Here is a 24,122-nt window from a genome sequence, read left to right on the forward strand (position 1 = left end):
TTCAAATGCGTAGAACAGACTGAAGGTATTTCAAAATTTACAAAGACAATAACAGGACATAACAGGAAGGTTAAAAAAACCTGGCTTATCTTAAAAGATAAATGAACAAACAATAATAAGGAAAGAATGGTCAAAACAGGATAATTATTACTTCGCCAAAGTTACTTGGCGACCCAAAAATAAATAACTAATCAAGTTTTATCGTTTCGGTAATTTAATACATCGCCAACATCCACATAAATGGGCCATTAAGTGCTATTAAAAGCAGTAACTTACTCTTAAATAGCTTTTTATGTGACCTCACAGCTGATCCCCCATTGATATTGGGCGGCCTGATAAAAAAATACGCAACTTGTTTACAGGAGCAGAACTCAACATTCTGTGTCTTAAAAAGAATCTGGGCGAACTTTTTACATGTTTTACGGCCGATTAAAAAAAAAGAAAGAAAGCAGCCCGATTTCAAAAATCTGCCGTTGTACAACAAGTTTAACTATAAACTGACAGCCACGGAATCGAGGCGTTTTCAATTTAGCTTGTGGTACAAATAAGGCACATAAACGAGGCCGACAAAGTATGGCGTATAAACTGGCTTGTGCCGCAAATGAGCCAACTGAATCAAAACGTGCGAATTCCGCCTTTGTGTAGTTCGTAGAGAAATGAAAATATATATTCTTGAATAGTTTAAACCACTCATATGGCAGAATTAGTTCAATCGTTTGTGCGTTCCAACTTTAAACTTTGCTCTGGCTGTTGTTGAAATGGAAAGTGTTAAACATCAAATAAGTATTGTGAATTGAACCTGTTATTGAAAAGTAGAATAAATAAGGATTTGTAGTCTACATTATCATTTATATGGGAACGTCCAGGAGCTTCTACATGTACGCTACGATTTGATGGCGGCGATCAAACTTATAGCTTGGCTGGACGTAATATTTTTGACCTAGATTATTCTATATTACATCTGCCACATAAAAAAAAATTCAATTCATATATTACCACTGAATTCGTGACATCGGCCTTAAATGCTATTTGCTTACAAGATGGTGATTTTTAGTTCAATTCAATAACTGTTTAGCATTTTTAATCTTCCTTTGAAGTATTATATCGCCTTTATTAAAAATAACGAACCGCAGCAGCTGCTTTGGCTGAAATGAACCGGGGGGGACGGGGAGGTAAAAGAAGTCATTTATACCATGGAACTGAGAGGAGGGGTATAAGTGACGCGAGTCAATAAATAAAACACCGTTTCGACTACTTCAAAGGAGTTTGTTGTACGTCAAGGACAACACATTTTGAAAAAATTGGCAAAATTTTTCAAATTTGTCGTTAGAAATTTGTCTTAATCGTTGTCAGTCGAAACCATTCTTGGTTATTTTTGCCTTTTTATTACTGCTTTGTTGTTTTTCTATGTTAGAAAACTATTATTCTGAGGTTTCCTTCAATTTGAAAGGAATCAGAAAAATGACTTCATATACCGTGACATTGCTCTTTTAACTGGGCCGTAAATGAACGACTTCCAATGACACAACGCGGCACCACGTTCAATCAGAACCTTAACCCTAAATTCTTATCAATAAGCGAAACAAGATGTAAAGTTCCGGGAAATTCTCGCAGCAGCGCGAACTTAAAATCAATTTTGAGAGCCAAAAACAATTTCATTCCGGAAGGAATTAATTCATAGAAACTGTGTATACCGGTAACCGCTTGAGTCGCCTTGTAGTGCTATTATGGCCGCTTGCAATCTCCATCTACATGCTATACGCTACGGGCTAAAAAAAAAACACTCGGTGGATATGCCACAAAAATCTTTATATTCTTTGCAAAATATGTTGTGTTATTAGTTTGTCTATATGTTAGCATGAAAGACTGTCAGTTTCTTTTTTCTTTGAAGCGCACTTTTAGAGTTGTTATAACCTGTCTCCCCCGGAAAGTAAATTTCCAAGGAATTAATAAAGGTCTTTTATCTCGCGCATTATCTTACGGAACAAAGTAATTCAAAAATATGTTTTTAAAAAGCACTTTGTTTAAATAACAAACAAACAGGAAGGTTCAAGCTGAAGGATGTATTCCTGCACGACCGTCAACAAAAGTCTTTGCAGCCACGTTACTAATTAAATAGCGTGATAGGCTGTGTCGAAACCGAAAAAAATTAGCACAAAGTACCAAGAACTCGAAACGAAGCACACGCAAATGTTTGAATTTGTCGAAGAGTTCGGATAGTCCTACAGCCAACGTATAGCTGATAAATATAGTACAATGTCTTCCGCGTTTATTTCGAGAACATTATCAGTTCGTAAAACCTGACCACCCGCAAACGTTTGAGTACTCTACTGACGAAAATGTTACTGAGTCATGGCACGTATTTAAGTTCAGAATACACTTGAATATTTTTATTTCTGTGTAGTGAAAGGCGTTGGGGTGGGGGGGGGGGGGGGGAGGTGGGACTTAAAGATGGGCTTATTTCAAATCATAAATTCGGAAAAAAATTCAAATTAAATTTTCTAAAATTTTGTTACAGGACTAAAACAATAAATTTGTGTAATATTTCTTTTGTGTTCTAATAATTCAAAACATTACTTTGTATTTTCTTCCCCCAAAATAAGATTTTGGTACCTTTATACAGGTTTTTTAACGTTCTTTTTTTAATTTTTAAATTCTATCGATCACACCGTCACTTTCTAAGGTAGTTCCCCTCCGGGACTACGGTTGTTTCCGGTGACGTTAGAAATGAATATATAATACGCGTGTAAATCTAGTTTTGGGTACTTCGTTTTCGAGTTCTGGGTGCCGCGTTAATTTCATTTTCTATTAGTCGTCCTCAGGGTTGTAACCAGCTCAATCCATCAACTTAGTCAGCTTAGTAAATATTTGTTCCCATATAGCTATCGCTCGGTTAAAAATGAACGAAAGTCAAACGGATTCTTTCAATTTAAGCCACACGGACTTGCCGTTATTTTCGGTGGCTCATTTTTCCGAGGATTTTCAAGTCTCAACAAAGCAGATCATCAAAGCTGTCGCATACGTAACCATCATGGCGCTGTCTTTATGTGGAAATACACTTGTCCTCGTAGTCGTCAAGAAAAACATCGGAGGAAGTATGCATTCCGTGCGCAATTACCTTCTCACAAGCCTGGCTGTTATAGATTTAGTCATGACACTGGGTAGTATGCCAGAGAGACTAACAAGAGTCCTGACAAATGATGAGTGGCTTATTGAAAGCAGTGTAGGGGTAGCACTGTGTAAAGCGACGAACTTTTTTGAAAAGCTTTCGTTCAGTGTATCAACCCTCAACGTGGTTCTTATTGCAGTGGATCGATTTTTGGCGGTGATGTTCCCTCACAAGAAGTATTTTACAAGCCGTAAGGCCTTCGTAGCCATTGGTCTGGTGTGGTTACTTTCCGCCGTTTATTCCTCGCCTGTTCTATACTATGGCGGCCTGTTGCACGATGATGATGGCAAGCTACTTTGTAAAGTGCGGCGATTCTTTCCAAACTGGAAAGCTTGGTACTTGCTTTTTCTGGTGCAGCTTTTGTGTTCTTTTGTTTTAGTTGTTATACTCTACGTTTCAATCTGCTATAAACTTTGGCGACGCCAGTCTCAAAACAAAATCGGAGCTAGGCCTTCGTTTAATTCAAACCGCGCTGCGCGACATTCAAAGATTAACCGGAAGGTTCTTAAAATGGTGGCAGTGGTTCTGATAGCGTTTTATGTTTGTTTTCTTCCCTACTGGATCGGCTGGGTCTTCTGTTCATATTACCACTCAAAGCTTATCTGTAACGACACCTATATCTTTGTCGCCATCTTCCTTTCTTATGCCAACAGTAGCTTAAATCCATTTATATACTGCATTTTTAGCGAGAGCTTTCGCCGCGCTTTTAGACTTGTCGTCCATGAGACATGCCCCTGGATTGCATGCTGCAGAGAAACTGAAGTTGATCCGGACTCACCACCGCGAAGACTGGCAACTCATGTACTCGTTGAACTAGCCTTGGAGTCTGTCGTGAAGATTCAAGGTCGAGTTGAGATTGAAGCAACAGATGGATATGAAAATGAAGCGAGAGCAAATTCCGATGACCCTGAAAAACTTTGAACAGGAACTACTGAAACATACAGAAACAGTGGATATCGTTAAACATTTTTTTCAATCCTCGTAAATATTTTTATGAATATTTGATCATATTTTTTACAAGCGAAACATTTTGCTCCAGCTCCCCTAGTTACACTGTTAACGCCGAGTTCTAACCGACATTTATATCGCTGTTCTCTCAATTTTGGCTTCGATTTATGCTGTATAAAATTTTTTACTTATACTATAATAAAAAAAAACTGCAAAAGATTTGTTTAGCGCATCATCCCATATATGTCTTATAACTGTATTTTAGAAGGTGTTGATGAACCTTCCACAATCTATTTCCGATTCTAAACCCTGTGATGATTTTTATCATGTTTAAAATCTGTTTTTCACAGACCGATCTTTTACCCTTTCCTTAGAAAGAAAGGAAGGAGTAGAATAATTGCAAACAAACAGTCAGTTGAAGGTTTTTTAAGTGACTCTCCAACCGCGAACTTAAAGTCATTGTTTTAGACTCAGTACAAAAGTCTCGGGCAAGACGCTTCACAGTTTCTGACTCATCCCCAGGGCTAGTCGTCCCTTATTAGAAAATTGCAAGACGCAGAGGATGGTGGGAAGGAGAGGAACCAAAGTGTGGGCCACTGTGGCTTGCGGAGGGCAGTCTTAACTTTTATCTAGCTAACACGAGGAAAAGGCTGTCAAGGCTTTTACAAAAGCAACCACCAGGGCTAGTGTTCAAAATACGTCGTTTTATCCAGCAAGCTGAAAGATAACAAAGCCTCAAGAAAGATTATTGTCATGTCAAGCGTTACCGAATAATATCATTCGATAGCAGTCAGATTACACCATTAAAAAGCATTTAACGTGCGTAACAGGCTCCTGTGTAGTTTTGAGCGCGTATTTGGAAAACGCGAAAGGCGAAAGACGGCCCAAACGCGCGCTTAAAAAACCTCATTTGCAGTGGGTAACATTAAGTTTAGATCTGATGCGTTAGCTGAAATACTGTCATTTTCTAGTGTCTTTCCGTGTTTTCGGTTTTCCTTTAACTAGGAAAAAACACGAGAAAACAAAAATGGGCTTTCATCGATCTGGCTCAACGATAAGATGATTTTGCCTTTTGTTCTCTGTATTAATTAACCTTCTGAAAAATAAAACTATCAAATAGAGTTTTTAAAATCTATTTGATAGAGAATACCGAAAATGCCGACCGATAGAAAATAGCAGATGTTTGATCTAAAAGCAACAATTAATAGCACCTTAATTGTTTAATAAAAAAATACCGTAGTTAATTCTATAAAGAAACAATGAAGAAAGGAAAGAAACAAATAAATGAAAATAAATTACTATAAAGGTAGGCACATCAACTCTAGCTGGTTTTCATGCGGGTGGAATTTGGTGATGTTGGTTTTTCAGGAGGGAGAAAAACCGGAGTACTGGGCCACATTGGTGGGGAGCAAGTGCTCTCACTACTGCGTCATCCCTGCTTCCTGAAAAAGATGAAAAGAAGCCAGAATGGGCGAACGAATGAATGAAATAATAAGTGCCTTTCCCTCACTCCTGTGGGACTAAAATACCCAGGCTCTTGGCAGTTGGGGGAGAGCAAGAAAACGCGGGCGAGAGAGGAAAAAAACGCCTTATCCCCCTCCTTCAACTACCGAGAGCCTGGAATAGGCTAGGATTCAAATGGCAAAGGGGAAGATGGTCACATTGGTGTATCGAGTATCTAACACCAAAGCAGTATAGCGGCTATAAACTTCTAGTGAATGCCGCCAATCCCGCCAGTACATTGCTCAATATGAGCGCCGAAAGGCAGGGCGGAAGATCAAGGAGGGAGAAGGCTTCTCCCGCCCTGTAGCCTGCAGAACAGGCGGTTTATATTTTTCCTTCGCCCGACCCGCAAAACATACCGCCTGTTCTTTTCCCTTCGCGCTTGGCGCGACCCGCAAGCGCCTAGGGCTTTCCACAAGTTGCTCGAGATTTCCAAAAAAGTTGCCCGTATTTTCTCAAAAAGTTGCTCAAAAGTTGCTCCAAAAATACAAAAAAGTTGCTTCTGATAATAAAAGTTGCTCGAAAGTTGCTCCAAAAAATCCAAAACGTTGCTTCTAATCGAAAGAATTTCTCTAAATATATGCTAATTTCCCTTTGAGAGTAAGATTTCTAAGCAGTTTTATGCACTTTTACAGCAAAAGAAGTATCTAAACAACATATTAGGGGGAAAATTTGTTAAATAACAAGGAATTCTTTAACTGAGAAAAATCGTGATGATATCGATGACGTAATGTTTGTGACGAATTTTGTAATGTTTTAATATGCAGAATGAGCCGAAAGGTGGAACGTCTTAAGATGTTCCTCCAAAATCTTCGGCAAACTTCGTAAATCTTCGGAAACGTTCGTATTGCCTTTGAACAACACTCGGATTATCTTCGGAGATCTTCGGTCTGAAAATTGCTTAAAATGCAAAAAGTTGCTCGAGAGAGAAAAAGTTGCTCGAAGGGTAAAGAGTTGCTCGAAACATGAAAAGTTGCCAAAAAGTTGCCGAGCAACTTGTGGAAAGCCCTACAAGCGCCTGTTCTGCAGGCTACCCGCGTGCTATAAAAGGTTGTACGAAGCGTGTTAGTACCCAGATCATCCTCCGTAAGCGAGCGAACATGAAGCGTGGCTACACAGCATCGCCTCGCTCGAGCGTTGCTCGTAAACATGGCGGAACGAAGGGTGAAGTCTTTACCTCAACTACAATGAAAATCACGGATGCTAGATGGCAGCTGCGGTCAATTCAACTGCCGGTATAGAACGTGAGCAACAAGAGCAAGATGTTTTTCCAGGTGCTGAGCCTGGAGCCGGGTAGGTTTTGGCAATACAGAGCTGTTTATTTATACACAGATTTGATTTGAAATGTCCGTGCTAAATCAGTGGCCAAGTGGTTTATTAGTGCAATTATATATTTTTTCCTTTCCCTTCCGTTTGTTTAAGCAGCAAACATTGTCGAGCTTAATGGGAACTTTTTGGTTAACAGTGTAAAATAATGGAAAATGCTCGTAAAGTTAAGAAAACAAAGTGAAATTTCAAATTTATGTGTGATTTCGTTTTTCCCGGCGTATCCAATCGAACGTTCGGTAATCCCCAATATTAGTATTTTTATATTTTATATCTATTTATCTATTTATATAATATTAGTATTTTTATATTTCATATTTGTATATCTATTTATATAACATTAGTATTTTATATTTTATATTTGTATATTTATTTTAGTGTCCCCAGTTAGCTATTTAGCTAAATACATTTATGCCAACTCTCCCGGATTATCCGGGAGTCTCCCGAATACAGGCCGAATCTCCCAGTCTCCCGTACGGGTCGTCAAATCTCTCGGATACGAAGGAAAGTTCTTAAAAATGCGTGGTTTAACGCTTATTTTGGCCAAATCTGGGAGAGAATTTTAAAATATTTGACGCATTTTTGTGGACGACTCGGTGAAGCTCTATTTTTTTGTGCCATTTTGGAGGTTGAGAAGAGGTATCTTCTCGCAAAATTGGTGGTCTCCCGGATCTCAATTTTTTTAGGTTGGCATCTCTGTAAATACCCTGACGCTTAAATAAAGTTTATGTATGTATGTATGTATGTATGTGTAATCGAACACTAATCGTTCGATTGAGTTTGGTAATCAAGCATAATCGAATTCACAATAAATTTGGTCAATCGAACAAAATCGAATGTTCGATTACCGAACAGTCAACAATTGAACAAAATCGAACGTTCGACTCTGACCGAACAGTCGACAATCGTACTCAGTCAAATGTTCGATTACCGAATTCCTGTTTGTTTATATTGCAGACATTTTGTGCGGTGCACCGTCCCCTTGATTAGTCCTGCGTGATTCACTAATAAAAAGACGGATTCTGAACAAAATCGAATCGGATTGAGTTCGATTGTATTCGATTGGTTCGATTGGTTTGAAAATCGAACTCACAGCAAGATAGATGTTTGATTTTGTTCGATTACCAAACCCAATCGAACGATTGGTGTTCGATTGGGTTCGATTGATTTTTGGTTCGATTTTGTTCAATTGGATACGCCGGGCGTTTTTATACAAGTAATTTTGTACATGTTAGGTTAATATTAGAATGACAGTTTATGTTACATTTAATATGTGCCGAACATGTATAATTGCTGCCATCTGAGATTTTTGGAATAAGTAATATAATTATTATTATAAAGCTGGCTGAATTTAAAAGTAAACGGTTAAGTGTACTAGAGGCAAGGTTGGGTGCATTATGTGTACAACCCACAGTGAAGACACTGATATGTCAAGGTTCTCTTTTAAGTCTACCCCAAGGCCCTAAAATCCATGCTGAACATTTTCGGGGTAACCTACATAAAATGAAGCCTGGGAGGCAAGGTGATATACACCACTGGAGCTTTTTGTCTGAGTTACTGTGTGGTAACTGATTAAAATGCCCACAAGACAAAACGCCCCGACAAAGGGGCCTCTTAAAAGCATATTGAAAATAACTATTTTACATAAGCAAAATAACTTCCTTCAGGGGAAAGTCTGGCTGTATATTTCCCTTTCTTAAAATATGCCCTAACAAAGGTTTAAGATTACAAGCAAACATGTTCCACTTAAAAATTCCAGGGGTATTATATTTAATGCTAACAGATAATAAAGTTTAGTAATAAACATTTATAATATTTTTGTACTTACCCTGTTGGATTATTTTATCTTTGCAGCTCAGTTGGCCACGAGCCACTCTTTTATGTCCAGACCGATGAAGAACTTGATGTTTCTGTGGATGAAATCTACACTGATCCTGAATCAAGAGTGTCTGCTCACTCAGACGCAAGCTTAGCTTCTGGACTTATTTCCAGTTTAAGCAGCCATGGATCCTCTGAGGGGGCAATGTTTGACCTCCCTGGAAGCGTGCCTTCAATCGAGACTCCTGATCAGGCTGAAAACTTCCAAGAAACCTTTTACCCTTCACAGACAGATGTGCCAGGTGATGGTGACGGTCCAATTGAGGACAAAATGGGTCTTTTGAGTGTTCAAGAGGAACAAGAAGGTATTAAAAATACATTTTTTAGTATTTTCTCTGAGTAATATACAAATCACAGTCTCTAAAACAAAAGAAATTGAACGTTAAATGGTGGAACCTCAATATAATGACGAGCCAAGGGATGAGGTTTCATTACATGTACATCAAGGTTCCTTTTCATATACCAGTATTTTATAACTGGGGTGAAGAATATCGTTTGTTGTAATGAGGACTTCTCCAGTTATAAAGAGGTTCATTAATCAAGTTTCCATTGAGCCTTGTTCTAAGAGTTGGCAGAGTTTTCATTTTGTGCAACCTGAATTTATGGTGCAATTTTCCTAACAGCTGTAATAGATAGATTATTTTTTGTTTTAAATAAGTTGTACAATACAAATTCATACAAATACAAAAACATAATGAACATGTTATACACAATGTAATGAACAAATTGGAACTGAGTTAGTTATCTTAGTTAACTTTGTTAAACTGCAGTTGCATTGTATTATGTTAAAAATAAAAATACTTCCTTAATGTATTCTGTGGGAGGCACGGTGGCCTAATGGTTAGTGCGCTCGCCTCCGAGTCGAACGGCCCGGGTTTGAGGCGCTGTTTTGTGTTCTTGGGTGAGACACTTTACTCTCACAGTGCCTCTCTCCACCCAGGTGTACAAATGGGTACCAGCGAATTTACTGCTTGGGGGTAACCCTGCGATGGACTAGCATCCCATCCAGGGGGGAGTAGCAATACTCCTAGTCGCTTAATGCTATGGAAACCGGGATAAGCTCCGGCTCGGACACAGACTTTACCTTAATGTATTCTATATTTATTTTGTCATTGTCAGAGGCTCGCAAGACAAGAGCTGAGAGTGTAAGAGAAATCACCAGAGAAGCATCAGTGGAAGGTGTGTTTTATTTTAGAGGAAGATTCGTTGCCTGATGATTGAATTTCATGTTAAACTCAAGCAAAGACTGATATTGTGAGAATTGTCAAGTTATCTTGGTTTGTAAGATTCATCGGTGGCCCTGATCAAGTTTACATTTTTTTATTATTAGGACAAGGGCAGGTTATATTATGTATGTCGATATCTACCAGCTAATGACTGCTCTTCTTTTCAATAAAACACTTTTCATTCTTGTTTGACAGACAAATGGCATTCACTTTGTGAGAAATGCCTTTTCCTTACCTTGTGTTAAATCATGGAATGCAGTTTTTGAAATAAGCAGTTTCTGTTTTGTTCTTCTTATCATTTGCTTAATTTATCTCACATACAGATGTCAACAACCCGCAGTGGACTCTGCACAAAAAACATGTTTTTGCCTTCAGTGAGGCTGGCAAACCAATTTACTCTAGGTGAGTAAGTAAAAATAAATACATTAAAATACTTCTACAGGGCTGGAAATAACGGCCGCATGATCACCGGTCAAGATGTCCGGCCAAATAAATTTTAGCTCGGTCATACCTCTTTTTTGGCCGGTCAAATATAACGTGACATTTTCCTCTAATTAAATACACAATATTAACCCCCCACCCCTAAAGCAATAGCCAACTTTTTTTTTTCTGAAGCTGTTGAAAATGTTCTTCTTCTTGCTGCTTGTTTATTTTAATAATAGATGGGAAACGCAACGTGAAATCTACATCTTTCAATGAAAAATTCCGGAGGTGACACTTGAATCTCAAATTAGATTTTGCAAAAGTTCCAAAAAGGAGACCACAGATTTTGTAATCTAAGAGAAAAACAAAACAGACCAAAGGGATTATAACCCATGGCATAAGCATTGAAAAGTAATGTACCATTTGTTAAGTTTAGCCATTCAGACAAATACAAATTGTGAGCCAGACGTGATGAGACACTTGCAAAATTTCATCATTCATTACATGTAACAAAAAAACGTTGAAAAATAGAAATTAACTTAGATTGTAGTCAGCAATTGACTTTTAAATTCAAGTGAAACAGGGTTTCATTCATGAAAATACAACTTTTATTAAAAAAAGTTTTGTTTCACCATTCATGAACATGAAAAACAAGACAATGTAGAATCAAATTACATTTCACACGAAATTTGCATAAATTTGAACTTGCAAATGAAAGATGTAGTTGAGACATTAGAATGAAAACTCGCTCTAATAATTTTTGAGTTCTGATCTGGTTGTTATTTTCTGTGTATTAGCTATTTGAGAGCTATTCTCATTCACAAAAACAAGAGGCTTTTTCATTCAACTGCTTGTAGTATTTATAGACATAAAATTATTCAATGTAAACAATCGGGTTCATGCACGCCGCACGTAACACTGCGAAAATGCTACAGCAAATAATGCACTACTAGTAATACGTGACTCGCAGGGCCTCGCGAAGCTCTGGGTTGGGGTGCTATAAATAAGGAGCGATGACCGGTTTTAACCGGTGATTTGTTATTGTTGCCTGGACATGGACGCGACACCCTCGTTCCCAGGGTCTACTCCGCTTTGAAAATGGCGGCTCTTTCTGGTTCGTAAAGAGGTATAAAGCGTTGGGAAGCGCAGGCGATTTTCAAAATCATCGACAAATTATTGGATATTCGCATTTTGGACATTTATTTCAGGGCATTAAAAAAAAAAGAAGAACGAACGGCATGAGGATTCGAACCCTCCGCCCGCGCGCCCCTGATGGCCATGAAAGGTTTATAGCCTGAATAGGCGTTGAGGGAGTATTAAATAGATTTAGCCATGCCTAAAAGCGGAGCTCCCCGGTAATTTACTTTGCCCTTTATTTAAAAAACTGAATTCACTGACCGTAGGCATTAAAAATAGTTAATGAGCCCGCAATCCAATAGAAAAACCATTTTTCGGTCAGCGGTCAACTTTATAAAAACGCGTTACCTCGATGAGTTATACACCTGAGCCCGCGATATGATCACGTGATACTGGTCAGCGGATACCTTGTATTGACAGCTGTCAATTGACCATAACTTGGATGCCCAGTAACAAATAGATGAGGGTTTATCTATTTCTGAAGTGCGCAACACCGTACGTCGTACGACGTACGCGCCCGCGAGCCATGCCGCTAGCCATGATGACCATGAAAACTCAAGTTCATGGTTTTCCTATTTCTGTGAATTTTCTATGGGTATGGGGCTCCGCTCTGCGGCCCTTCGGGCCGCTGTGGAGCTCCGCTATTATGTGGAAATCAGTGTTATTTTAATCCGAAAAGAAAAACGATAAAAATGAAAGGCTCAGGATTCAAACCACAAAAAAAAAAAAGAAAAAAAAAAACCTTAGCCGGATTCGAACCCCCGCCATCAGTCCCGAAGATCTGATTTGAAGTTCGACGCTCACACCATTAGGCCACCAGCGCGCGGCCGTGTGACGTCATTTCCGCCAGACACCAAGCTCACAAATATGACCGTAAACTCCACACGAGATTTCATCCCGCCTGAGCCCTTCGAGGGACAAAATTATACACCCCGCTACGCTCGGCCTTCGGCCTCGCTTCGCGAGGAACAAAATGTTTAAAGATGTGAAATATTGTTTTAATTGTAACTCCTTGAAATTATCCTTTTTCATTTCTGGAATTTAGAGCTATTTTAAATACAGGAGGAAGTGGAGAACTTGAAAATTATGGAATAAAGAATATGAGACCGACTAGACCGGATGTGTGAGAACGCCGATGTCTGTTTCAATACAACAGTTACAGATCATTTCAGGTCAAAGTTCCACAAATAAGCGATGTGAATACTTATAGAAAAACAATTGAACAGCATGAAAACTTTAGTTTTCTTCAATATAATTGAATGTGACCGGTCAACATGACCGGCAAGTGGAAAGTTTGACCGGTCAAATCCCCAATCAGACCGGACATTGTCCGTTGACCGGCCGTTATTTCCAGCCCTGTTCTAAAACATACATGTACAGTAGTACAGAATCTGTTGTAGACAATGTACACTTGTTTGCTTCCTTGTGACTAAGTATTAAGAGCATATACCATTAGCACCCATAAGTTCATGCAGTGTACAACTTAAAAATTAAGTTATTGGGATTAGATTGGCTTGGACTAAACTATTATAGACATTAAGGTGGTTTCCACCAAACATTCAAGCAAAACAGGCAAAAATAAAGTTACCAAAGAGATCTCATAGCATGGTAACAGTCTGAGCACAGCTAACAAAAACCTACCAAAACTTTAGCTCTCAAGCTGACCCTGCCAAAGGAAAATTGGATTTGAAATTATCTACATTTCAGTTAAAACTGATATTTTGTGCCAGTTTAAAACAAAATAGCACGTGTTATACAGTTTTACGAGGTTTGACTTTAATTTTCTTGAGAACGCTTTAATTAGAGTTTTATCACAGGGTCACTAAGACAAATGAATTTCAGTGAGATGTTTCAAATAGTATACAAAATGTTACCAAACTAAAAGTAGATTTTTGGTACTTAATTTCTGCACTCATTGCTTGAACTTTCAGCAGAATCCATCTTAATAGCTTGACCGTGACTGTTATGTACAATCATGTACATCTTCTTTGCTTAAATCCTGAACAGAATAGTTATCCTAACTTAGATTGTTTTTTTATATGCAGATATGGAAGTGAGGACAAGCTGGCAACTCTCATGGGTGTTATGCAAGCTTTAGTTTCATTTGTTCAGGATGGCAAAAATTCAATAAGGTGAGAGTTCAAGAAGTACCGTCCCGTCATCTGGGACAGGTAGACTTTCCTGCCAGGCAAGTAACTTTTTATGCAAATTAGACAAGCATACCACTGTCCATGGCAAGCAAAATTTGAGAGATGCTTGTTTAAAGGTCCAGCTGGAACTCAAGTTTTTTTCAATCCTTGGAGTTGCTCAAGAAGACAATGTGCATTAATTTTGAATTGGTTTGCAGTACAAACAATATCAGTCAAAGACATAAGCACATTTCACTGCTTTGAATGCTGCAGACCTCCACACACCACCACAAGATAAGATAAGATAAACTTTATTACCTGTTGTCCATGGACTTGGGGACACAATTAAAATACCTAACTATTAATAATGCTAAGCTAAAAATATATCCTAACTAATATTTACAATGTCTAAGCGCAACAGAGGCGACATGTGTCCCGTAGTCCGAAGAGAGCGTGATGCAGCCACAGCGGCAGGTCTGCAATTGACCAAGAAGTGGTCCAAGAACTGAACAAGTCCCAGCGTTAGCACAAAACGGGAGACAAATCCTCGGGGTGAGTGCGCAGACAAAGAGGGCGGGGACGCGCGCAAGCCCGTTCTTGACCGTTCTTGACAATACAAATTAAATACAATTCTCAAACTCCTGATTTCTCAAACTTCTTCATAACTCAACAAAAACTTCTTTCCCTTGGATGTGCTTCACTCAATCAAACACTGCAATATCACTGCAATTTTATTCCCCAATACAACGAATTCCAAAATGGCAGAAAAAACACACATTATTCTTTTGTCTTCATGTTAATTGGCCATAATGGCTGCCTCAATTGCATCTGTAAATTCAAAAGAATCTTTGGCCTAAAACGAGGCCATAAGGGCCAAATTATTAACATGTACATGTAGACAAAAGAATGATGTATTTTCTGCCATTTTGGAATAAGGTGTATTTCTCAAACTAATTTTCATTTCCCTTGAAGGTTTGAGAAACTGGGATTTTGCTCTACTTTTTGCCAAGCTACATATTGCTTAAAGCCGGGTGTAATATATCAATCTATTTCATTTCAGGTGTATTATGGCCGGCAACCATAAATATGTATTTTTAGTTAGAGGACATGTTGTTTTAGTGGCTGTGGCATACACACAGGAGTCAGTGACTCAGGTATACTGTTTATTGTGCATTTGCTTATTACACTATTATTACTGTCATTATTTTTGTGTATCCTATGATTACCAATCTGCAGACTACTTGGTAGTGTGCTGATTGCTCAATACACACCTGTCTTACCAGAAGTCAGGTCATGATCAAGTAATCTGGAATTATCCAAAGTCCAGTTTAAAATATAGATTTTTTTGTGGGGGGAAGGGGGGAGGGGGCAATGTGTTAACTGTTGGTTGCGACTACAATGTAGCTACAGACTAGTGAAAATTCCATTTTCAGTTTTGCCTTTAGTTAGTATACTTAGTAGTTTAACTTATATTCACTGTACACTTTTGTACTTCAGATAGTTTTCTTAACACTGTGACATAAAGTATTTTGTTAAAATATATTCCCAGTAATTATAGACTTAAAGTAATTGTCAGTTATTTCTTAAAGAGACTGTCATAACAGGATCCATAGTTTTCTTTCGACTTTGTCTGAATGTATCACTTCTTTCTCTTTCAGTTGGTGCTTCAGCTGTCCTATGTTTATAATCAAATCCTTAGTGTTTTAACTTATACTCAACTAGCAAGAATAATGGAACAACGTAGAAATTATGATCTTAGAAGACTCTTAGCAGGTATGACATACATTGTAAATAATAAAGATTGTAAATTTTAAGCTCGGTGATAAATAATGAAGATGAATTTTTCAACAATGACACAAGCATGGGACAAAGAAAAATTCTGAGTCCCCAACGGGAATCGAACCCATGGCCTCCCAGATACCGGTTGGTCGCTCTAACCAACTGAGCTACGAGGGACTCGTAGTGAGCTGGGCCATTTACTAGGTTGATATGTGACACGCGTCCTGCATACTGCTAGGATCAGCAATGTCGAAATCGTCAAGTGTGTTGTAAATAATAAAGATGGTAAATAAATTTATTTTAAGCTCGGTGATAAATAATGAAGATGAATTTTTCAACAATGACACGAGCATGGGACAAAGAAAAATTCTGAGTCCCCGACGGGAATCGAACCCATGGCTCCCAGCACAGGTAACCAAAGGTATTTGAGAGTTTTTGGTTAGGGTTTTGTTTAAAAAATTGAAAAATTCTTTTTGATTTTGAAAAAAAAAAAAAAAGAACTCCCAGATACCGGTTGGTCGCTCTAACCAACTGAGCTACGAGGGACTCGTGGTGAGCTGGGCCATTTACTAGGTTGATATGTGACACGGCCATATTGGTGTTCCTAAACATACATTTTAATGTAACTGCAAATTAAATGTAATGTGTTAGTGATTAAGCAAACATGTAAAACGAGAAGGTTTACCAACCATAGAATCCATTTGCAATCATTATAGAGTGTTTTTACAGTAGCCATATTGGTGTTCCTAAACAACCGTGAGCAAATGTTTTTATTAGGAAAATAACTCATTTCCCAAAGGAGTGAAATTTCATTGTTTGTAACATTCTATAGCTTTTCGAGAACTAATCTTTACCTTGTTTAAATTGCTTTCACAGGAACAGAAAAATTTATAGATAATTTATTGAATTTAATGGATCATGAACCAAGTTTTCTTCTAGGATCTGTAAGTAGAATTTTGTTCGTAGCTCTCTGTTTAACAGAATTTCCTTTGTAACACGTATAGTTGGACATGAGTTAGCATAAAGGTTCAAAATTAAAGCAGTATTCTGGCAGTGACTATTCTCAACATGACGCTGTCTTTTTTTTAGGTAAGATGTTTACCACTTTCAAGTTCTGTAAGAGAAACCATTGGCCAGAGTATGCTTCAAGCGAGAGTTAAGGTAAAAACAACAACAACATCAGTGACAAGGACTATTTGGTGGTCATTACTGAGTTTATAATACAGACAATGGCATTGCGAGAGGAGCCACACGGCACCCAGTGGTCCTGTCTGCAATAATGCATTGTCTCCATTCCTTCATAGCTTCATAGCTTCATAGTTATTTGAATTGTCACGCAACACCCGGGAAGAAGCATTGAGTGATAACCCAAACAACAGCTCCAGAGGAGTCAAACAATTGCGTGATTCTTGAGTTTTTTGCTGAGTCAGCGAGTGAGGGTGAAGTCGGCTAAATACATGTATCTCCTTTTGAGTACAATTCTTTTCGCTTTCTTTACAGGTTCAGTTCACCTACCCTGTTCAGTCTTAACTATTTTCAGTTAATTTTTTTTCAGAGAAAAATTAAAAAAATTTTTTAATTGATTCCCCATGTTAATCGCGTTTCTACTTACGTTTTTATCTTGGGTAGATAAACGCATCCAGTGAAATTTGCTTGTAGACCCAATAAAGTTAAACTTTGTCTGGAAATGCAACCATTGTAGAATGCAGCACTTGCTAACGGACCTTCTAAGAGATCCTGCAGGAAGTAATTTTTCTTGCTGTGTACTTTTTCTCTCCAGGACCTGGTATTTGCCATTTTAGTCGCCAATAATCAGTTAATCACGTTAATCAGACCCAAGAAGTACAGTCTGCATCCTTCAGGTATGTCTGTAGTTCGGTAATTGATGAACTTTCACAGTAGAAATCACAAACATGTAATAATAATTTTTTTGTGGCCTGTGCAGATCTTCATCTTATCTTCAATCTGGTCAGTGCATCCACGTCTTTTCAAACTGCGGAGTCCTGGACCCCAATTTGCTTACCGCGTTTTGATAACAGGTGAGGATTGAGCGTAACAGTACGTAGGCACTCCAGTTTAACCCTTTCAGTCTAATTTATCCAAAAACAGGGTTTTTTTCTACCGTTAAACTGATTTGATGCTACGATCCTGAATTTCCTTTAACTTTGCTTAAAAAGCACTTTTCCACAGCAGCAAGATTTTGATGAAGATTCCATTAAAAAATGTACAAAATTATTGCGCATCGCGCGTTTTTTTTTTTTTTTTCGAAATTGTTTCCATTTTTTCTTGCTCCTTTTCCTTTCGTTTCTCTTGGCTTTGTTATTTCCACCTTCTACTGTATCTGTCCCCCAGACCAAAAAGGTACCCAAAAGAGGACCTCGATCTTTACAGGTGTTTTGGCCTGTTTAGCACCGATTTGCACTAAAAAGTGATGACTTCCGAAGCTCTGTCAGGATGCGACCGATACGCAAAATGAATAGTTCTGAAAAGGTCAAACCTAGCTCTATCAGATGCTTACCTATCTGCTGACTTTCATGATGACGTCACAAGTGGTCATTGACGCTCCTCCAAATGTCGAGAAAAGTCGACTTTAGCAGTGAAAGAGCTAAGGTCGAAGTCTTGTCTGAGAGAATTTTCTTTTTCCGGTTCAGCAAGGATGTTACTTAGTAGCATGACGTCCTCGATACCAAGACATCTTCCCTTACCTCCTCCTTAGTCTGCGAACAGGCTTTACGGAGAGCGATCGGACGGCGCTTTGCGCCGGCGAAAGCCTGTTCGTAGGCTACCTTCTCCTCAGTAACACAACGCTGTGACCCCGATCCCAAATTTGTCCAGCGCACCAATTGACACAATTAGGCCATCACGCCTCACATAAAACACTGTCACATGTTTCAAAACTTACCTTCTTAATTTTAAGCCAAATCCACCATTTCAGATTGAGATGAACTTATTAGATGATTGAGGTGATGCAGTGTCCTGTGGCCTTCCAAATTATTAACTATTCTGTTTTTGTTTTTTGTTTTTTTTTCAGTGGCTATCTATACGCGCACATTTCCTATCTGGAAGACAACTGTCCCGCTTGTCTGTTGTTACTTTCCACTGATCGTAACGCCTTCTTTGAATTAGCGGAAACTAGGCTTAAAACATTAGAGGTGAGCATTCTTTAAACATCGTGTGCGTTAAGTTTTACCTAATGGGTGTCGGAGAATAAGAAAATAAAACGAGGCGCATCTGAAGAAGACATCTCAGAGGAAAGGTTTGCCTTTAGTACGTGTTATTGAGTGATCTCAGGGCCTGAAAAAGACTACATAAACCATATTTGGTGATAACTAGTAAATTAGTTACCATCACTAAAAGTACCTGTACCATTAGCAGTACCAACAACAACAAACAAACAAAAACAAGAACAAACTGCAACAACAACGACAATTTATCAATTTTTGGAGGAAACTGGGTTTTGGAGTGTTCGGTTATCCGATAAGGAGTAAGCTTTATGTTATCTTGGCCCTTTTTGGACAGGACGTCTATATCCCCGCCATTTCAAACACAGAGACAGTTGTTACATGTTCCATACGCCACCTACTACGTTTTTTAGTTGCTCAGATGATTCTGTGAACCTCACTTTCAATTTCCAGCGTTTGAGAAGATACAGATGTATAGAAGCTATTAACGAGGCTGTGGCGAAGAAGAGTTATAGTACAGGTACGCTTGTTTCATCCTCGCCATTTCCCCGGCTTGTTTGTCCGTTATTACAGTTTGTAGTCTGTTACTGAAACCTTGTGTGAGTTCAATGCATTTTTACGTTTTGTTGCAGATCAGGTCGGCATTCCAGAACTGTATCATTTTGTTTACAAGTCTAAAAGTACAGCGCAGTACACTTCTCCTGAACTTGAAGCTCCTTATGTTGAACCAGAGGAACAAGAAAGGTACGTTGGAACGAACTGGAAGAACGAACAAATGAATGAAGAAATAAATAAAAAGAGAGAAGAGGGAGGGATGAAGGGAGTGAAATAAACAATGTTGAGTGTTCTTCTTCTGTAGTTTTTTTAAAGTCATTATCTTTCTTCGTCCCCAGACTCTTCGGTTTGTATCTTTATCTTCATCATCGGATCCACTCAGCTGCCAGGCCTCTGAAGATTTTATGTCACGTGGGCACACGTGAGATGCTGCTGGGATGGGTGAGTACAAAGGAGTAATTTTGTAAAATACACGAGTAGTAATAATGCAAGAGTAATTTTTATTAATTCATTTTCAATTCACCCTTATTTCCGTCGATATGAAGTTGCTTTGTATGTAATGGGAGGATTGACACCCGATTTTGAGTCTACCGTGGGGTGTTCAGCTTGGTGGTTCAATCATGATAGCGGGGTATACGTACGTTCTCGCTGGTTTATTCTAACAGAGAAACTATCGTTTGTGATTATTTCCTTAAACTTAAGCATTGGTCAAAATAACTTCACATCGGTCTTAATTATAAAGTGTTATGTAATTTGCTGGTAGACTATTTGTTTACATTTTACTATGTTAATTAGTACATTTTTGGCTCCTTATCAAAATCTAGCCTTGATCACCAGTCAAAAAATAGCATGAAACGAACAAGCGATGTATATATTTTTCAGAAACGTTCTAATAACTGCTGCATAAAATGTCTTAAGAAATAATTTTGAACTACAGTCGAACCCCTATTAAGCGGCCACCCATTAAGCGCCCAACCCCTATTAAGCGGCCAGTTACTAAAGACCCGAAAATATTGTCAGTAAAATACTGTAAATATAACCCCTTTAAGCGGCCACCCCTATTAAGCGGCCGCGGCCACCTTCTGCCGCCCCGATGAGCGTTCTTCTATTGTTTTTACCTCTATTTAGCGGCCAATAAGATATATACGATATTTAAATTAATTTCCAACAATCTCAGACCGTGACGGCCGATAAAATCATTCAAACACAGGTTTATTTCGTCTTCCTGTGATTCCGTTATTCCTTTTCACCTTATTTTGTATTGAAATAATGTTACCTTTTAAAAAGACCTTATGCTAATTTCAGACACCCTATTAGCGGCCAACCTCTATTAAGCGGCCAGTTGCCATTTCCCCGAGGGTGGCCGCTTAATAGGGGTTCAACTGTATAAACAATGTTACAGTGGAACCCCGCTTTACGGACACCCGCTTAATACGGACACCCCAGTATTACGGACAGTTTCGTTGGTCCCGACGAAAGCCTCATACATTTTCTCTAAAATTATCCCGCTTAATACGGACACCCGTTAATACGGACAACGGACACTTTATGTGCCCCGAGTGACAAACTGTCATACATTGTCAACCCCGCTTTACGGACACTGTTTATCTGTGCACTGTCAATTTTAATTGTCGCGATTATTTGCTAACTCCCCCTTGTCAAATAATGACAGAATTCGACGAGCTAAAAGATTTTATTATTAAAAGTAGCTTACTAGAGTGACTGCAAGTGAATCCAGTCCGCTGTTGTCACAAGCTAAAAGCTTCCGTGCAAATAAAGTTACCACTTTTTAATTGGGTTTTAGATTTATTAGTATGTTCAGGAAATTTAAAAGTTCTTTGCTGAATTTTTGAAATATAAAGTTGCGACAAATAATTCCACAGTTTATTTATAAATTTAGTTTATTTAGATCTAGGTTTCTTAAAAACTATTAATTTTAGTCAGAGAGTTCACAATTTGCATTTGTTACAGTAACAGTACAATTAAACAACGTTTTGTTGCCGCAGAAACGCTTGCCTTCGTCTATGTGTCGATAAAACATGTATCCATAACTTTTTTCTGAGACCCCGCTTAATACGGACACCCCGTTAATCGGACATTTGGCCTGTCCCCTTGGTGTCCGTATTAACGGGGTTCCACTGTATTCTCAATTTTTCATTCAACGTTTATTTCTTTAAGATTGATTTTCGTTCTGTTATAACGACTGTTTTACTTCTGTGTCGCCTAAATGTGATTTAAAGAACTGCAGTTCTTGTTCCAGGAAACCTTGTTTGCCATTCGAGGGCAAGTTGGCTTTGCTTTAGAGTCATCAGTGAGCTGCATTATCATGTGCAGAACACCCAAACATGTCTTTCCCCTCAGGGAAAACCCTTTCTTTGGTGGCCGTCCCTTTAGGCAAAAAATCTCCCGACAAGCTATAATATTGCTCGCACTCTGCCTTTATTACAGCAATTGACTTGACTTCCCATTATTTGCAACAACGATCCCGAAGCAGCCAGAAAATCTGCTTTATAAGAGCCTTGCCACACACAAAACACTTTTTCGTAGCGAAATTTATGTCTATATTAAATTATGTGACGATAAACAGTACAAAAAACAAAGTTTGAATCTTCCGCGCCATTTTTATTCCCAAGATCACGCGGTCTTTGTACAGCGGTTGCACGCATGCGCCCGCACCCTCCTGCTACAAACAGCAAATAATAGGATCTTGTTTACTGTGGGTAGTCTCGTTAGATAATGTCGGTCGATATGTCGGTCGACAGTCTGTTGACACACCGACTGATAGTCGCTAGCTGTCTGATCGTTAAAAAATAGTGTATCTCGTTTGACAGGTTACTTCAGGTTTTGAGTTGTACGCTGCCTTCAGTCCACTCGTTACCAAGCCTGACGCGATCAATGCTATAAACAAACTTTTGAGATGGATTAAGGTTTGTAACAAGAGTTGTTTCAAAATGTTAATTTTCCCTGGCTCAAAGTAAAATTCCCTGACTTTTCCTTGGCCTTTAATTTTCAATTTCCCTGACCATTTCCTGACCGTCACAGCCCTGTCAGTTGTAACCGTCCTTGTTTATGTCGGTTTATTATCACTCCTTGGGTTATTTTGATTTATTTTGAGGTTTCCTTCAATTTGAAGTGATTTTGTACTTTAAGGTAGTACTCATTTTCTCTTGCAGTTGTATATCACCTACTAGTCTCCTTCGCAAGAGTTATTTGGGATGTCACGCAACGCTCCCCGTTGCGTGACATTAAAAAACGGCTACGAAGGAGACTAATCGCCCACTTGCTCGCGACTGTTGCAGGATAAAATTCTGTTAGAAAAGCTACTCTACTTCATTAGACCATGACAGTATTAAAACATGCTTAGCCAACAGCGTGCACTAGATATTAATTTTGCTCTGTCGTTTCGTTTTCTGTTTTAGCGTGAGGAAGACAGACTCTTCATTTTAAGCTCTCAAGTGTTCTAAGGAATCTTATCACTCTGGTATATGCGATCAGTTCTGTCGCCGGACGCGTGGGAGGCTGGGTCTACCCACACTACCTTTCAAGCCTCGCAGAAGCAAGACTGCCAATGGTCTAAAACTGAGAAATGGTATTCAAATGGATAAAATATAATTATTTTCAAGATTATTTTCGATTTCAGAATTAAACAGTCTTTGTAAAAAGGAAATACAGATGTAAGGAAGTGTAATAATGTAAACTTTGCCGTAAACTGGCGTCTCAGTGAGGTGCAATTAGACTCAGTTAAAACCTCGAACAAATTATCGGCCGGGTTAAAATAACTCCTACCTGTAAGTTTTCCTAACTGCGGTCAAACCAAACAGTGCAAGATAATGAATACAAAATAGCTTGGTTGTAAAACTTCTGACATTCATGCAGTTCATAAGAGGTTCTCTAGCCGTAGACTGTGAGCTGTGTCTAAACCTAAAACGGTTGATTTGATTGGCTAGACTTAAAATTTCGCCTGTTAAAATCTGGCCAATTAAATCACATGTAACTAGAGCCCTCTTTTTTACTTTCGATAGAGAAGTAGAACCAACCTCGTTCCCAGGGTCTCTTTCTTCTCTCGCTCTGGAAGGCGGGGAGAGAGAGACCCTGGGAACGAGGTTGAAGTAGAATAGGTAACTTACCGTATTTACTCGAATAAGCGCCGCGGCGCTTATTAAATTTTTCGCGCCTCAAGTGCGGCGCTTATTGAGGGCGGCGCTTATTTAAAAATTGGACGCCAGAAACAATCGAATATAGACAAAACTTCTACAGTAACAAAAAAAAGGCAATTTTGTTTGTCAGTATTCGTCTCTTACGGAAGAGAGTTTTTGCGCTTGCTGTCCCGACAAAGTTCACGGCCTTCACAACGTTAACAGAACTGTATTGTAAGAATTTGGATAGAGAAAATTATGGGCGCGCGGTAAAATATTTATATTTTAATAACTTTGAACTGCGAAACACCGCTTTTGACGAAAAGGAATTTCCAAGGCTGTTTTAGAGTTGCTTTGTAGTGCCATTTTTAGTTACACGGAATTCCTCGAATAAGCGCCTCATCGTGACTGCGGCGCTTATTCGGGGGCGGCGCTTATTAACTTCTTGGTCCCAAATGCGGCGCTTATTCGAGGGCGGCGGTTATTCGGGGCGGCGCTTATTCGAGTAAATACGGTATGTTGAACTGTTTTTTGAGTTACGTGAAAGGAATACAGTGTAGTTTGCGACAGTTTATTTGTTCTATCGAGTAAAATGTTGTACATAGTAAATGGTTCTAGGTGATTCTATTTTGAATAGTTCTTGCCCGTTTTTCACGAGAAGTACAAACTTGTTGATTACGCAAAAAGAAGCCAGGGATTTTTGAACATTATAACCCGCATTGATAAAATTG

At 38.7% G+C, this 24,122-nt stretch overlaps 2 protein-coding genes across 2 annotated transcripts; both read left to right on the plus strand.

Annotated features, from left to right (window-relative positions):
- The first annotated feature begins 2,635 nt into the window (after positions 1-2,635).
- LOC144642011 (galanin receptor type 1-like) lies at positions 2,636-4,334 on the plus strand. Its single transcript, XM_078501014.1, has one exon. The coding sequence runs from the start codon at positions 2,900-2,902 to the stop codon at positions 4,088-4,090; it is 1,191 nt and encodes a 396-aa protein (XP_078357140.1). The 5' UTR covers positions 2,636-2,899; the 3' UTR covers positions 4,091-4,334.
- A 2,420-nt stretch (positions 4,335-6,754) lies between these two features.
- Positions 6,755-23,375, plus strand: LOC144644281 (vacuolar fusion protein MON1 homolog A-like). Its single transcript, XM_078503733.1, has 17 exons — positions 6,755-6,913; positions 8,801-9,129; positions 9,944-10,003; positions 10,374-10,452; positions 13,656-13,742; positions 14,800-14,893; positions 15,398-15,512; positions 16,395-16,462; positions 16,608-16,679; positions 17,299-17,380; positions 17,464-17,557; positions 18,550-18,670; positions 19,154-19,220; positions 19,333-19,444; positions 19,594-19,696; positions 22,087-22,182; positions 22,675-23,375. Exons 1-17 carry the CDS (start codon positions 6,828-6,830, stop codon positions 22,717-22,719), a joined length of 1,710 nt encoding a protein of 569 aa, XP_078359859.1. The 5' UTR covers positions 6,755-6,827; the 3' UTR covers positions 22,720-23,375.
- Positions 23,376-24,122: the final 747 nt, after the last annotated feature.

This window comes from Oculina patagonica, chromosome 2, assembly GCF_052425735.1.
Source record: "Oculina patagonica isolate OP01 chromosome 2, crgOcupat, whole genome shotgun sequence".
NCBI lineage: Eukaryota > Metazoa > Cnidaria > Anthozoa > Scleractinia > Oculinidae > Oculina > Oculina patagonica.

Coding starts and splice junctions, on each gene's coding strand:
- LOC144644281 (XM_078503733.1), top strand. CDS start 6,828: ATGGCAGCTGCGGTCAATTCAACTGCCGGTATAGAACGTGAGCAACAA. Junction 13,743..14,799: donor GATGGCAAAAATTCAATAAG/GTGAGAGTTCAA, acceptor ATTTCATTTCAG/GTGTATTATGGCCGGCAACC. Junction 17,558..18,549: donor TTACCGCGTTTTGATAACAG/GTGAGGATTGAG, acceptor TTTTTTTTTCAG/TGGCTATCTATACGCGCACA.
- LOC144642011 (XM_078501014.1), top strand. CDS start 2,900: ATGAACGAAAGTCAAACGGATTCTTTCAATTTAAGCCACACGGACTTG.